The 15,702-nt window shown below is 32.6% G+C and overlaps 1 protein-coding gene across 1 annotated transcript in view; it reads right to left on the reverse strand.

Moving 5' to 3' along the window:
* Nucleotides 1-13,165: 13,165 nt before the first annotated feature.
* LOC110115822 (translation factor GUF1 homolog, mitochondrial) overlaps nucleotides 13,166-15,702 on the reverse strand; it is a 44,630-nt gene continuing 42,093 nt past the window's right edge. The window contains exon 9 of the mRNA XM_020849193.2: nucleotides 13,166-13,265. Coding sequence (XP_020704852.1) covers nucleotides 13,172-13,265 — 94 coding nt within the window. The 3' untranslated portion in view covers nucleotides 13,166-13,171. The remainder of the gene's footprint in view (nucleotides 13,266-15,702) is intronic.

Below are 15,702 nucleotides of genomic sequence, written 5' to 3' on the forward strand. Positions count from 1 at the left end.
CCCCCCTCTTGGTAGCCTTGGGACATTAACTTAGGTTTAACAATCTATTTACTAGACTCAATAATAAGTTAGCAAACTTGTGTGCTAACTATGCTCTTTTTAGCAATTTTTATTGGGTTGACTTATCTACGAATAAGATTCCTCCTTTTATTCAATTATTAAAGGAGGAATCGATTTATGGGTACTAGTTTGTAATATCTTTCTTATTTGTTAATGCAATTGTATTGCTTTTCTCAAAAAATAGGATTAGGTCCAATTTTCTAGCTAGTTTTGAATTATTATGCATTTTTAATTTCTTTGACAATTATTCTATCGTCTTTAAGTTGCTTGGTTAGAATTTCATTTGGAGTTAATAAAAAATCCAACAACTCTCAAAATCCTAGCAATCCCTTTCCCCCACTCTTAAAGTAACGACCACTTTTAAAATTCTCACTACTCATACACCTCTCTCCTCTTTCTCTCACTAATCTAAAACTTTAAGGGAAGGAAGAAAACATACTAGCAGGGTGAAACTAGGAGCATTGCAAAGTACCAAGAGGGATTCAACAAGAGGAAGCCACGAAAGTTTATCAAAGGATGGTACTACACTAACTAAATAGTCTCCTTTGTATTAGTTAGGCTTAAGCTTTCATTAGCAATTCTTATTAACCTTGGATGACACCAAATCACCCATATTTGGCTTTGGCCAACACCTACCTCATCTCTAGGAAATGTAAGGAGAATTTATGGTGGGATTAGGGCTGATTTTAAGGGGAAAAGTTTGTCAGTGGGAGGGATTATGTGAAGAATTTTCTGAAGTAATTTTTCTTAGGTGATTTTGGGTTCCTAATTGCTGCTAGAAAATTGAGGGAGAGCCAATTCACATCTTGAACAATGAATCAATTGTGTCTTGTGTTTCTTTGATTGAAGATTATTATTTCAGTTTTATTGGTGTTGTACCTGCATACCATTATTGTTTTCTCTTAATTTTGGTGGCTATTTTTACTGTTTAGTGCTGATTTTATTCTAGTGGCTATTTTTATTGTTTGGTGCTGTTTTACGACTCTTATATTTACAAGTCGATCTAGCTATACAAATAATCTACACTTTTAAAATTATATTTAAACTTTATATTTACAACTTTACACTTTTACCAAAAAATAGACACTAACTCTAATTAAACTTATGTAAAATATAACAAACTAGAAAAGTAAGGTGCAATGCAACTAAAGTAAAGGTGTAGTGTAAGTAAATAAAAGTGCAATGCATGAATATGACATCCTAGAGTATAAGAAAGTAAACATACAAAGCACATAGATAGCCTCCAAGAAGGGTATCCAAATCACACTCAATTGTAGAAAAAGAACGCTAATCTAGTAAAAATTAGAGTCTGTTGTCCTAGCAAACAAATCAAAAGTGTGTTAAGTTGTATAGCTTAGGTATGTTTAAAAATTATTTATTTATAGGGAGATTTACATACATACCATCATATACTATTCTATTTGCATATTTAACACCTAAAACTTTAATATTACATACATACCACCCATAATTCATTTTCGTATCAAATATGAGTGTATAAATAAAATATATGAGTGGTATGAAGGAAATATGAGTGTCATATTTGATATTAAAATAATATAGGGTGGTATGTATGTAATATTAAAATTTTGGGTGTTAGATATGTAAATAGAATGATATAAAATGGTATGTATGTAAATTTTCCTTATTTATATTATCTACAATTTAAAATTATTTATTTAACAGGCCAAAGGATTTAGTATAGCTTTCAATTTTAATGATTTGGTGTTTTATATTTTATTAAAATATTTTAAATGTTTATGTTGTTTAACTTTACGTTTTAAAGAACATTTGTGATCAGGTAATTTAAACTCATATTTCTTTAAGTGGTTCTTAGAAATTCTTTTTATTGCTTCCTTTTTAAGGATCTCTATAACATGCTGCTCTTGTAACTGAGGCTTGCATTTCATACTAGGGTTTCTACATCTTAAAATATAATCTACCAGATAGTATCATGTTTCTGGTTTTCAATCACCAGTTCCATGACTGTGAAGTGATGTCTCATTCCCGCAAATCTATTTACAAATAACTTCTCTAATTCAGCAAAGGTACAGACCAATCAATTGGCAGTTCAGTATACCAATCAAATGACACTCCATATAAACTACTTACAAATTCTTAAAACAATAGTTCGTTGCTACCACCAACATTGCAACAACTAGCTCTGAAGTGCGCTAGATGCTATATTGGATTGTTCGTGCCATCAAAATTTTTAAATAGAGGCAACACGAAGCCTTTAGGATATTGTACTAAGTCATATTCTTCCGAGTAGGGGTTAGCAGTTGCGAAAGCAACTAGAGACCAACCATAACAGTGACCTCAATAGCAGACTTTTTTGTAGATGTTTAAGCAGATCTAACCATTTTAAATTGTGGTGTATTGAAAGTCAATTGCATATTCTCAAAACTGGACTAAATTTAATCAAAGCGCTTTGGCTAACATCAATGTTTAGGTTGTCAATAAAACTGAAGATTAGCTTTTCTACAATTTCTATAATTGAACAAAAATTATGTATCGGTTTCTGAACTCATTGGCTTTAAACAAAAAATTTAGGTATAGAGAAAACACTGAACTGAATTTACTAAATCCCCAAAACAGGTTTAAATTTAATGAATCTAGAGTTTAGATTGAAACTTGAAGTTATTTAAATCTAGACATTATACAAGTAAACACATGAAGCTACACTAAAAAATGTAACTAAAATGTATTACTAATGATAGGGAGAATGATTAAAACCGGAATTTAGATTTAAATTGAAAATTATCGAGTATGGAGTTTAGATTTAAATATTTACAATGATTGAAACTGGATTAGAGTTTATATTGAGATTGAATATTGAATTGAAACTAAACTTTAGATTTAAGATTTAAAATGATTGAAACTATAATTTAGATTTAGATTGAACATTTCATTGAAATTGGATTTAAGAAAATGAAGATTTACTTTAGGCAAAAAATTAATTTTAAGATAAGTCAAAGTTTAATGTTGATCAGTTTTGTTCAAGGGTGAAACGAATGAAAGAGAGAACGGAGTGAAAGATAGTTTGAACTAGCTACCAGAGTAGGCCTACTATCTATTTAAAAGTTTAGTATCCACTAAAGATAGAAAGTAGATGCTATCTACAGCGAAGTCGCCAGAAAAATCTGTGGACAAAATTAATTATGCTAAATGATTCGATTTATATTTTTATAATCAAATCTACATAATACACAACATACCATCTTAAAAGATAGACATTTGGTTCACTATCGATCTAAACATTAAAATAGAATATATTTTTATAATCAAACTCTGCATTGAAAATATACTATTCATTCCAAAGATAAAATGATATTCACTTATCATTTTGAAAATGAAATTAATCAAGGATTAAATTTTAATATGTCCATATATTTTTCTCCTATTCTACAAGACTAAACCAAAGTTTATTTTTTTGCTGAGTTCTAGGTTTCTAATAGAGACAAGCTTCTAAAATTAATTACATCCTACGACATATCTTGAGAAAACACTCAATCAAAGTGGAGAGTAGACTTTTTTCGATTTACAAAAATTGAAGTCAAGGATTTGAATTTAAACCTAATATTAATTGGGAAAAGTTCAATATTTGAACACTTTTTTTACTAGTAAAATAAAGAAAAGGTAGAGAGTACATACGATTCTAGGAAACCCAGAAACACTAACATATTCTAGGGCTTGGATTTACAATTATTAGAATTTAACTCTAGTTTAAGTTTATAATTTATTAAAACTTTGGATAAACCTCACGGGTAGAAGATATAAAAAGTATATGCAAATCTGTATTTACGTTTGCTTGGAGTGGAATGCCAGCTAATCACCTAAGCACACAATTTTAAAGTCATGATTTCCAAGTCTAATGGTGTAGGGTAAATAGCTATTTTTCTTTATGTGGAATCAAGGATTTACAATATGTTTAGAGTTCAAATGGACTTAAAAAATACAATTTTATGTGACTTTACCCTAGACTCAAAGTTTTAACTAAAATTTTAAAAATTTTCAACGTCCAAATTGTCTAGAAAAATCCGACAATATAACGGACTTTATACCACTAAGAAGTACTACGGTGGACCCGTTGCTTAGGCCCCTCATCTTTGTTGTTAGCTTGTGTGTTGGACTAGTATACATTACAAAAAAGTAAAATACATGCAAATATGCATGAATGAATAAAGGTGTTCGAATATGCAATACCAAACTATTATGTCCTAGATCTAACGCATATGTCCTTACAAAGGTAAGAGCACATACGCCACCAAAACATACGAAGCAATCTACCCCCTAATGCAATGATCTATCATCTCCCTAAATGTTATGTATTAATGTATGAATCAATGTATAAATAACTTTATTATTTATTTATAAAAAAAAATATAAAAGAATAACCCAAGCCTACTTTAAATGTAAGATAGACAAGCTCCACCATAATAAATCTAGATTTTTACACCTATAAATAATGTAGATTTAAATGTATATGCTTATTGGGTTTTCAAATCTTCTAACTCCAAATCTTCTATAGAATTCTAAAAGATAATGTCCCTAAAAAGAAAAAAAGAAAGCATTCCCTTTTGGAGTCCTACAAGTGTATATAAGCAAGCACATTTAAAATCTTTTACAACACTTTTATTTTTACAACTTGTTCTAGCTAAACAAAGAATATACACTTCACACTTTATATTTAAAACTTTACATTTTACTTCTTTAACTGTTGACCTTCGTGTTATACCCAAAAGAAACAAATATGAAATCATACCTTGACCGTCGGATCCATAATTTCTGCTGAAATCCCGATTGGAATCCTCGTATCTGTCGAAGACGTCCGCGAATCCCGCTGATTCGGCGCCGCTCTCGTCGAATCCTCCGTTATTCCCGTGAACCTGCCTCGATTGAACGACCGCAGATGTCGTTAAATACCGATCCCAAGCTCCTCCCTCCCATTCGTAGATCTCTCAAGACTTCTTCCTCTCCGACTCTTCTTCCACCCTTTTCCTCTCATCCCGAGCTCCTCCCTCTCCCTTGTCTGCTACTTCCGACTCCAGTCCGACGCACGAGCTGCTCCCATCACAGCTCCCTCGACGACTTCCCTTCCAGCCGGATCGAAAGTCACGACATTTTAATCGTAAGTAACAGCGGGAGCTCACCGTGAAGGCAACCTTCTCCCTCTCGCTCCCTCTCTGATCCCCCTCCTGTTGTTCGACTTTGCTCATTCGACGACTTTCCTTCATGCGTCATCGGAGCAGGCGACGAGAGCTCGCTGTTGAAGGTAACCATCTCCCCTTCACGCTTCTTTGGCCGAACCCGTAAGCAGAGAAGAGAGGGGGGGATTAATTTATTAAAATTGTTATTTAATATAATTAAGTATAATTAAATTAGGGTTAATTATAATTAATTATATTAAATTTTTAATTAATTATGATTAATAATAATTGGTTATAATTAATTATAATTTAATTATTTTTTTTAGTTATAATTAATTAATAATGACTTTAATTAAGTATAATTAATTAAATTTAATTATAGATTAATTAAATTAAAATTATAATTAATTACTTTAATTTTAATTAATTAGTATTAATGATAATTAATTAAGTTAATTCTAAATTAACTTTTTAATTATGATTAATTAAAATTAATTATAATTAACTTAAATTAATTATAAATATATATATAATAACCCACTTTCTTGTCTCGACTTGCGTGACAACCTCTACAACCCCACGAAGGTACGAATTTCTTTTAAACTCAGATTGTCGTTTTGAGGCCCAGTTTTCTCGTAGTTTTCCCTTAAACGGGGGAGACGCCGGGAGGCTGCCGAAATTTCGGGTGAAATGTTGCTGCACTCGTACCTGTTTGAACTCAAAAAAAGACATGCACTGGGACTAGAACTCAGATGAACTTGAACAGTGGACTTGGGATCCTAAACCAGAACCAAAACTCAAAAATGATTTCTAAAGGCCAAATTCAAATAAAATAAAATTGCAACCCAAATCCAAAGCAATTTGAACTTATAATTGAACTTGCAAGGACTTCAGAAGATCCTAAACAAGCGCTTCAACCTGTACTTTGAACTCGAACCAGATTGAAAACAAGGGACTAATAAACTTGCGCAGCTAATTCGGACTCAAGTGAACTCTAACATAAATTAAACAAGATTTCAAGAGACTTGAACTCAAGCTCGATCCGAACTTGATCTGAACAACCATACAAAGGTTCCAACTCAAACCAAAGTTCCAAGTACAACTTGCTTGATGATCAAGATGCAAGAACTACCAAGTGACGTAACCACAAGAACTGACAGTTCAATGTCAAACAAATGCAAGGGACTTTTGCAAATCATGGAAGTAAATATGCAGCATGAAATGTTTACAAATAAAGGCGGACGACACAATCAATATCATTTGATTGAAAATGAGTGCCCCGCTCTCCTACAAGACATACCACAATCAAAGTACAAGCAGGCACACTACTAACTCAAGGTGTATAAATAAAGATTGTAGTGGACTTTTACAACAGTCCCTACGAGATCGGGAGCATAGTACCTGCGAGAATACGAATGGCTGCAGAATGCACGGGTGTCCCTCCTACATATACTATTGAAATCTCCTACAACAATCCCTACGAACGCCTGTTGATTGAAGAAGGCGACATTTGAGGTCAATAGGAGGACCCACTATGCACACAACATGTAATTTGCAAGGAGAATGCAAAGAGTCTACCAAGTGTTAGGATGTCTATATATCCTATCATAAAGTAGTGGAAAATAAATGTATCTATCTTCTACAAACAAAGGAGATTTGATCTACAACAAATGTTATCACCAAATCCCACCTGAGATTGATGAAAGGTGGGTAGGATGCAAGAACAATGACACTCCTACAATCAATAACAATTCAGTGCTGATCAAATGCAGTAATTTTCCACTAACAAAGATGGTCAAATTGTAGCAAGTACAACCATCTACAGACCGTCGTGGAGGACCCATCATATGTATTAAATGTCATATACGAGCAGAATGTCAAAACACCATAATAAGTGTAAGCTCCTACGACCGAAGGAAGGAGGCTCGTTAGTGCACTACGATCCACCTACAGAATAGTGCACGACAGTCTACCTGTACAAAGCAGCGAACAACTGATCCAGAAGCTGCTACGCCACGCCACCGGATATGCAACCTCCGTACAAGCAGACAGAAGGCATCTACAAATATTTTAAAATAACCCTGCACGTGCACTGTAATTTGTATATACATAGGTACACTAAAGGAGAAAATACAATCTTAACCCGCATGGGCCCCGGCGAGCGTGTTATTGGTACAAACGTGATGTCTAGGGATGCTACACGGGTTATCAAATTTTAAACCAGATCCTCCTTAGCAGGTAAAAAGGAGTCGACAGGGTTTAATTATAAAATGCCCCCAAACCCGCATGGGCCCCGGCGAGCGTGTTATTGGTACACACGTGACGTCTAGGGATGCTGCGCGGGGTGGCAAGTGAATTTAGATTCGAACCCGATTCTCCTATGCGGATCAATAGGAGTCGACATGGTTCGAACAATCAAATAAATATACGATTGTGGAGACTGTTATATTTATCTTAATACATTCATATTAGGCCTTCAAGGCCTATAACAATGAGAATTCACTATCAAGGGCATAAAGCCTACGAAACCCGATCCTCTGTCGATAGCCCGACAGAGTTGACAAGGTTCAATCCATAAAAAGAAATGACCCCAAACACCCCGATGATGGCTGTGTTGAATGTAGATCTCAACCGGAGGAGTTCACAAATACTTTCAAATGCCTCCCAAAAGTCCATTCCAAACATCCAAAAAATCCCAAAAGTCCAAAAATATTTAAAATTGAAATAAATCCATCAAAAACTTAAAGCAAAATCCATCCACCCCCCGCAACAATTTGACGGGGCGGACAAATTCGAATAAACTCTAGCTCACAAAGAGCCAAATGCCTAGTCGAAAATATCACTAGGATCCATTCTCAAAGAATCTCTTGCCAGTAAGGACGTGATACGTGTCCTCTAACCGGCAGTTTCGCCGTCAAATGGCACTGCAGATAAACGGTTATGACCCGGGGCCCTCTGAACCGAGTGGTTTTGCCGTCAAATGGCATCACAGATAGCGGCTATGGACAGAACCAATACGCTCCTTAATGGCGTTAAATCCTTGAGACATGAATCAATAGGATATGATTGATAGGGCACAAAGCTCTCTATTAGCTAAGGTGGATTTAAAATTGTCCCCTTAGACAAACATCCAACCAAGGTCTACATGGTTCCATTGGACGAAGCAACCCATGGCTGCCGACAAGGATCCTTCTGTCGGGTTGGGTCGACTCTCCTCTGACTAAGTAGACCAGGGACCATGATGGCCCGGGATGACGGAACCATGGGATCTTGATCGGGACTATCATCCATTCCCCAACCATCCGCTTTAAGTTCCAGATGGTGAAAATTCCAGTTTTAAATATCAAACTTTTCAAACCTTTCCAAATACCCAAATCCAAACCCAATTTCCAAAATTTCATACCCATGCTGCTACTATATGCCAGATAACACGTATTTCTACGTATCTGATTGACGATTAGTCTTAATCGAAAGTTCTCTCTCATGATCGGGAGAGGTAGTTAACTATATGGGCTTGCGGCTATAGGAAACCAGAACTCAGATCATAAAGTCCTCACAAAATGAGGGAGAAATCTCTGGGTAGTGTCTTATCTACTAACTCATCTGCCTTCCAAAATTTACCTCGGAACTTATTCAGTTAAAACTCCCTCGCCGAATAAAAAAAACAGCGGGCGGAAGCCGGGGCTGAAATTTTGGAGCCCACATTAACAAAAAAGAAAATACAAACTCTAACTGAGCTTATACAAAATGCAACAAACTGGAAAAGTAAGGTGTAATATAAGGAAAGATGCAGTGCAAGCAAATAAAACTGCAATGCATGTATATGACATCCCAGAGTACTGGAAAGTAAACATACAACATATAGACACTCTACAAGCAAGGAAACCAAATCACCAAAATGCAGAAAAAGAACACCAATCTAGCATAGACTAGAATCACTTGTCCTAGCAAACAAATCTAAAGTTTGTGTTAAGCTGTGTAGCTTGAGTATGTTTTAGTTTAATTATTTATTTATATTATCTGCAACAACAACAACATCATGCCTTTCCCACACTATGTAGGGTCGGCTATATGAATCCTTTTTCTCCATTGTGTCCTAATAAAAGTCAAATTCTCATTTAAATCTAATAAAGAAAGATCATTTCTAATATTTTCTAACCAAGTCTTTTTAGGTCTATCTCTATCTCTCTTAACATAAGTCAAATCTAATACCTCAACTTCCCTAATCGGGTCATCGGAAGGCTCCCATTTTATGTGACTAAATCATCTAAGGCGAGTCTCTCTAATCTTATCTTCCATTGGAGCTACTCCAACCTTTTCACAAATATGTTCTTTTCATATCCTATCTCTAAGGGTAAAGCCACTCATTCACCTGAGCATCTTCATCTGTACAACACTTAACTTACTATTATGCTTCTCTTTTAATGGCCAACATTCGGCAACATAAAGCATTGCAAGTCTCACCACCATCTTATAGAATTTTCCCTTAAGTTTGAGGGGGACTTTTCTATCACACAACAAGCTCAATGCATTCATCCACTTCAACCATCCAACTTAAATTCTATTGATAATATCCCCATCTATTTCACCATCACTCTGAACAATAGATCCAAGAAATCTAAAATGTGTACTCTTATTAATTACTTGATCAAAGTCACAATCCCCTCACTAGGTCTATTACTGCTAAAATTAGACTCCATGTATTTAGTTTTAGATCTACTCAAGCGAAAACCTTTATACTCTAAGTTTGACGTCCATAATTCAAGTTTACCTTCAACTCCCTCTCTAGTCTTATCAACAAGAAGAATATCATCTGCAAAAAGTATAGACCAAAGATATGGGTTTAAGGTTGATCCTTGGTGTAATTCAACCGAAATAGGAAAATACTTGGTCAAACCACCTTGTCTTTGAACACAAGTAATAGCTCCTGCATACATATCTTTAATGATTTAAATATAAGTGTTATTAACTCCTTTCCTTTCAAGAACTCTCCATAGCACTTCTCTTGAAACTTTATCACATGCTTTCTCAAAATCAATAAATAATATGTAGATCCTCCTTATTCTCTCTATATTTCTCCAACAAACTTCTCAATAAATGTATGACTTCCATAGTAGACCTATCCAGCATGAATCCAAATTGATTTTAAGAAACATCGGTATCACGCCGCAACCTACGCTTCATAACTCGCTCCCATAGTTTTAAAAACCAAAGGATTTAATTTAGAATTAAATTTTAATGATTTAGTGTTTTATATTTTATTAAAATGTCTTAAGAGTAAGTTATTTAGCTTTAAGTTTTAAAGAACACTTGTGAATAATAACTAAAAAGTATTTGAAGTAAATAATTAACAAATCTTAACTCTAAATGATAGAGCAATTGCATAGAATCTTTTCTTTTAATTATGTGTTTTATTTATTTAAGTTCTAAAAAATCTTGTTAATTAAACACTACAAAGTTTGAAGCTCTAAATCAACAGTCCTAGGCTTTAAAATTAATGCTTCCCCTAAGTGATAAAACGCATCTATAATAAAAAATCTATCATATTTGAGAATGTGTATTCTTATGAAGCTTCTTGGGGTGTGGTTAAAAATGCATGAAGAAAGCAAGATTTTGGATCTGCATCGGATATTCTTCAAAGGAAAATTAATATCTCTTAAAAATTTATTTTTTTTGGAGCAAGAATAAATTGAAGGAACTGAACAATTTAAAGTCTGCGTTGCAAAAAGACATTAAGTTATCACAAGAAGAGGAAAGCATTCACAGTTTTAACCCGAATAAGCTGCTTGAATTGAGGAAGAAAATTCATGAGCTTAATATTAATCTTGCTAAACTATCAACTTGGTGGAGACAACGTACTAAATCCCAATGGTTGGAAGGAGATCAAAATTCTCATTTTTTTTCATGGTTATGCTACTACTAGAAGAAATGGAAATATGATTAATCAAATTACTATTTCTAATGTAGCTATTGAGACAGATTCTGAAGTTATTCAGTCAGCTTTTGAAAAATGTTACCTTAAGAAATGGGAAAAAAAACAATGTTTTCTTAATAATTGGCATATATTTCAATTTGATCATCAGTTAAATGAAGACTTGAAGCAGGTGTTATTAGTAGATTTTTATAAACAAGAGCTTTTATCTACTGTCATGAAGATGCACAATAATAAATCTCTTGGAAACGATGGAGTTAATGCTTGTTACTTTAAATCATTCTGTAGTATTGTAAATATTGAAGTTCGGAATGTTGTTGAGAATTTCTTTAATTCTGGTATTATGCCTGATATTTGGAAAGAAACTTTTATTGTTTTGATTCCTAAAGTTTCTAATGCATCTGAAGTGACTAAGTTTAGACTCATAAGCTTATGTCAAACAATCTATAAAATTGTGGTAGGAATGATATTAAATAGATTGAAGGAATGCCTTCCTAGGATTATTTCGGAACAATGAGGAGCATTTGTATCAGAAAGATCTATTTTTGATAATTTTCTACTGACACTGAGATTTTAAATAAATTCAGATTCTTAAAAGCATATCCTGGGTATATGTTACTCAAACTAGGCATGGAGAAAGCATATGATAGCATATGTTGGGAAACTTTAAATCATATTTTACATGTTATGGGTTTCCCTGAGAAGATTATAAACATAATTATTCAATGTATTAGCTATTGAAAATTCTCTATTGAACAAATGTTGAATGCAGATTAAGACAATGATGCCCATTATCTCTGTCTTTTTATTCTATGCTCTGAGATGCCTTCTAAAGTAATTCATGACAGAGGAAGTGATATTGGTATTAGAATTGCTCCAAATATAGCAAAGATTTCTCATATGTTGTATGTTGATGATATTCTTCTAGTAGCTGAGGACTCACAGTACAACGCTAAGTTGATCAACAAAATTCTACTGGATTACTGCAGCTGGACTGGACAAAAAATTAATCTCAAGAAATCTATGGTATTGTTTGGTAAATATGTTTCTAGCAGAAGGAAAAGAAAATTAAATAAGATTCTTAGTTATCGAGTAGTTACTGAAATTACCTATCAAGGTGTGAAGATGGCTCCAAGAAGATTAAAAGCTGTTGATTATCAACATGTTCTAAATAAGGCAATGGAAAGGCTTAATACGTTGGGTTCTCGATCTCTTTTATTGGACGAAAAAAATTTGTTGATTAAAATTGCATATTCTTCAATTCCTTCATTCATAAGGACTCGCTCTTTAGTTCCAAAGGGTATTCTATATGATATTGGCAGGTTTTGTAGAATATTTTTATGGCATAAGGAACAAGGAAGACAGGGATTGCATCATATCTCATGGAATACTCTTTGTACTTCTATTAATCAAGGTGGTCTTAGAATTCAAAGTGCTGGTGAAAGACAGGGTCCTTTAAGAGCTCGCATTGCTTGGAACATCATTCAAAATCAAAATTATCTTCTTAGTAAAAATATTGTGGCAAAATATGGTAATGATATTTGGAATGAAGATATTAGAAGAGGCTCTTCACTGGTTTGATGTACAATAAAAGATGGGGCTCGTTTTCTAAAACCTATCATCAGATGGCAAGTAACCAATGGTGCAAGAATCAATATTACAAATTATATTTGGATTCTGGATAGATGTTTAAATAAAGGGCCAACTAGTTGTAATATAAGGGATCTTCAAAATAAATTGGTGTCATTTCTTCTTTATGAAGATGGTAGATGGAAGAAGTCATTGTTAAAGAATTATTTTTCTGATGATTTAACGCAGTTAATCAATGAAATACTGATTATTTCTAATTCAGATGGAAATCAACCAAAACATTTGGTTGCTAATTCTGGTAAATCTATTATAGTGTTGGCGTATGAGGCTTCTACCATTCATTATAATGTTGGAATAAATGTTACATGGATCAGGAAATTAAAGTTAACTCCTAAGAAAGTCTTATTGTGATGGAGATTGATAAACAATGCATTACCTATTAATTTCTGGTTGAAATACAGAAAATTGCAAGATTCAATATTTTGTCCAAGAGATTGTTTGGAAATTGAAGATGTTCATCATATTTCAGTTCACTGCAAAAAGTTCAATCAAATATTTGATAAGTTGAAGCAATGGGATATTCAGTTGCCTAAATTTCATAGTTTATCTCATTGTTTGAATAATTTGGAGAAAATTATCTCATCAAATTCTGGAGCAGCCAAAATTTGCCTGTCTTCGATTTTTCATAACTGGAAAGCAAGTAATTGTTTTAAGCATGAAATTAAGGGTCCTACAACAGGTATGATTGCAGCTCATATTCTTTCTAATTCAATTCAACCACAATTAATTCCATTTGCCAAAACAGGGAAGCTAACCGGCATGTTGTGTTGTCTAAAAATTGGTATCCCCCACATACAGATTGGATTAAGTTGAATGTTGATGCTTCTCTGATATAGTTTAATGTGGCAAGTATGGCAGGAGTTTTGCGTGATTATAAAGGCAGATTCTTACTTGCTTAATATGGAAAGAAGCTATTCCATTGGGATATTTCATTATTGGAGTTACTTGTTGTTTTTTATTTCAAAAATTTAATTAAAGATTGGATGAGTGAAAAGCAAGGAATCATTATTGAAGGTATCAATGTTATCAAATTATTGCAAAATTTAATCAAGAAGATCAATCATCGGAATAAAAGCATGCAAAGATTGGATTTTTCATTTCTTGAAATTTTCCATAATGTAAATTTCCATTTTGTTTGTAGATAGTGTAATAGAGTAACTGATGTTTGTTCCCATTATGCCCTCTTAGGTGATTTTTTTTTTATGCTTTTGTTTCTAACGAACTTCCTTCAAGTTTTATTGACTTGATTAGGAAGGATTGTGATAGGATATATATCACATAGGTTTCTTATGCTTAATGTTATATGCATATCTTAAAAAAAATTTGTGAAAAACGCATCTATTATGTCTCACTGAATGTAAAGTAATACGCAGTCAAACGAGTTCTGTAACCAAATCAAATAGTCAAATGAGAGAACAAAAGTCGATACTGTCATTTGGTATGAACATTGATTAAAAAAAAATTCTTCAGCAACTGCCTAGTATGGTAGTCAAAGAATAGAAGATGTTTGAATTACAAGATGAAGTTTAGCAGACTAGGAGCAATTCTTGATCTGGTTCTTTCTTAGTTAAGGTAGTGGCCAATGTTTGTCCCAAAATTTCTATTACATGCACTTTCTTTTTTAATTAATCCTCTTTCACTTCCTTTGTAAAGAGAGGATTAGTTTCTAAGTTTGTTTATCTAGGCGTTCTCATTGTTAATTTTCCTTTTTATAAGTTATAAATTGCGAAGTGTAAATATAAAAAAGAAAAAAAAGTGATAACATATACATATAGCTTTCATGTTTACTAAAGTTGTTTATTTAAGTGTATTTTATTTATTTAATTCAATTTATTTAACTAATTTGAATTGAATTTGATCAATTATTTAGGTTTATTTATTTTTATTCAGTATTCTCTATTTTTAATTTAATTTATTTATTTTTAAAATTTAAACATTTATTTGAATTTTTATTTAAATTTAATTAACTTCTTTTAAATGTTTAAGTTCAATAATTTTTTTTTTTTTTTAAATTTTAAATTTATTTTTAATTAATTCTTTTTACTACTATTTAATTATTAATTTTGATTTATTTGAATATTATTTTATTTTATTTCATTTTTATTTAATTTTTTTTTTATTTCATTTGGATTTATTTAATTGATTTATGCTTCTTTTTTTATTATTTTCTTAGAAGATGATATTCAACAAAGGTGGATGAGATATTTTTCTAAACTTTTTAATGAAGAATGTGAAAATACAATTAACTTTAGAGACTTCATCACCCTAAATGAAAATAAAGATTTTTATTTTTTCGGCAAAAAAGTAAAACCGAAGTTAGAGAGACTTTAAAGAAAATGAATTGTGGAAAAGCTGTGGGACCTAATGATATTCCAATGGAGATGTGGAAATGCTTAAGAGATTAAAGAATTTCTTGACTTACTAAACTTTTTAATACTGTTTTGAAGACTAAAAAGATGCCAGATAAGTGGAGAATGAGTGTGTTAATTTTTATTTTTAAGAATAAAGGTGATTCACAAGAGTGCGAATTGTAGAGGAATTAAGTTAATTTATCATACTTTAAAACTATGGGAGCGAGTTATGGAGCGTAGGTTGCGGCGTGATACTAATGTTTCTCAAAATCAATTTAAATTCATGAAGGGTAGGTCTACTATGGAAGTCATACATTTATTGAGAGGTTTGATGGAGAAATATAGAGAGAATAAGGATGATCTACATATTATATTTATTGATTTAGAGAAAGCATATGACAAATTTCCAAGAGAAGTGCTATGGAGAGTTCTTGAAAAGAAATGAGTTAATAATGCTTATATTCAAATCATTAAAGATATCTATGCAAGAGCTATTACTTGTGTTCAAACACAAGGTGGTTTGACCAAGTATTTTTCTATTTCGGTTGAATTGCATCAA

The sequence above is a fragment of the Dendrobium catenatum genome, unplaced genomic scaffold, assembly GCF_001605985.2.
Source record: "Dendrobium catenatum unplaced genomic scaffold, ASM160598v2 fragScaff_scaffold_1150, whole genome shotgun sequence".
In the NCBI taxonomy this organism is placed as follows: Eukaryota; Viridiplantae; Streptophyta; class Magnoliopsida; order Asparagales; family Orchidaceae; genus Dendrobium; species Dendrobium catenatum.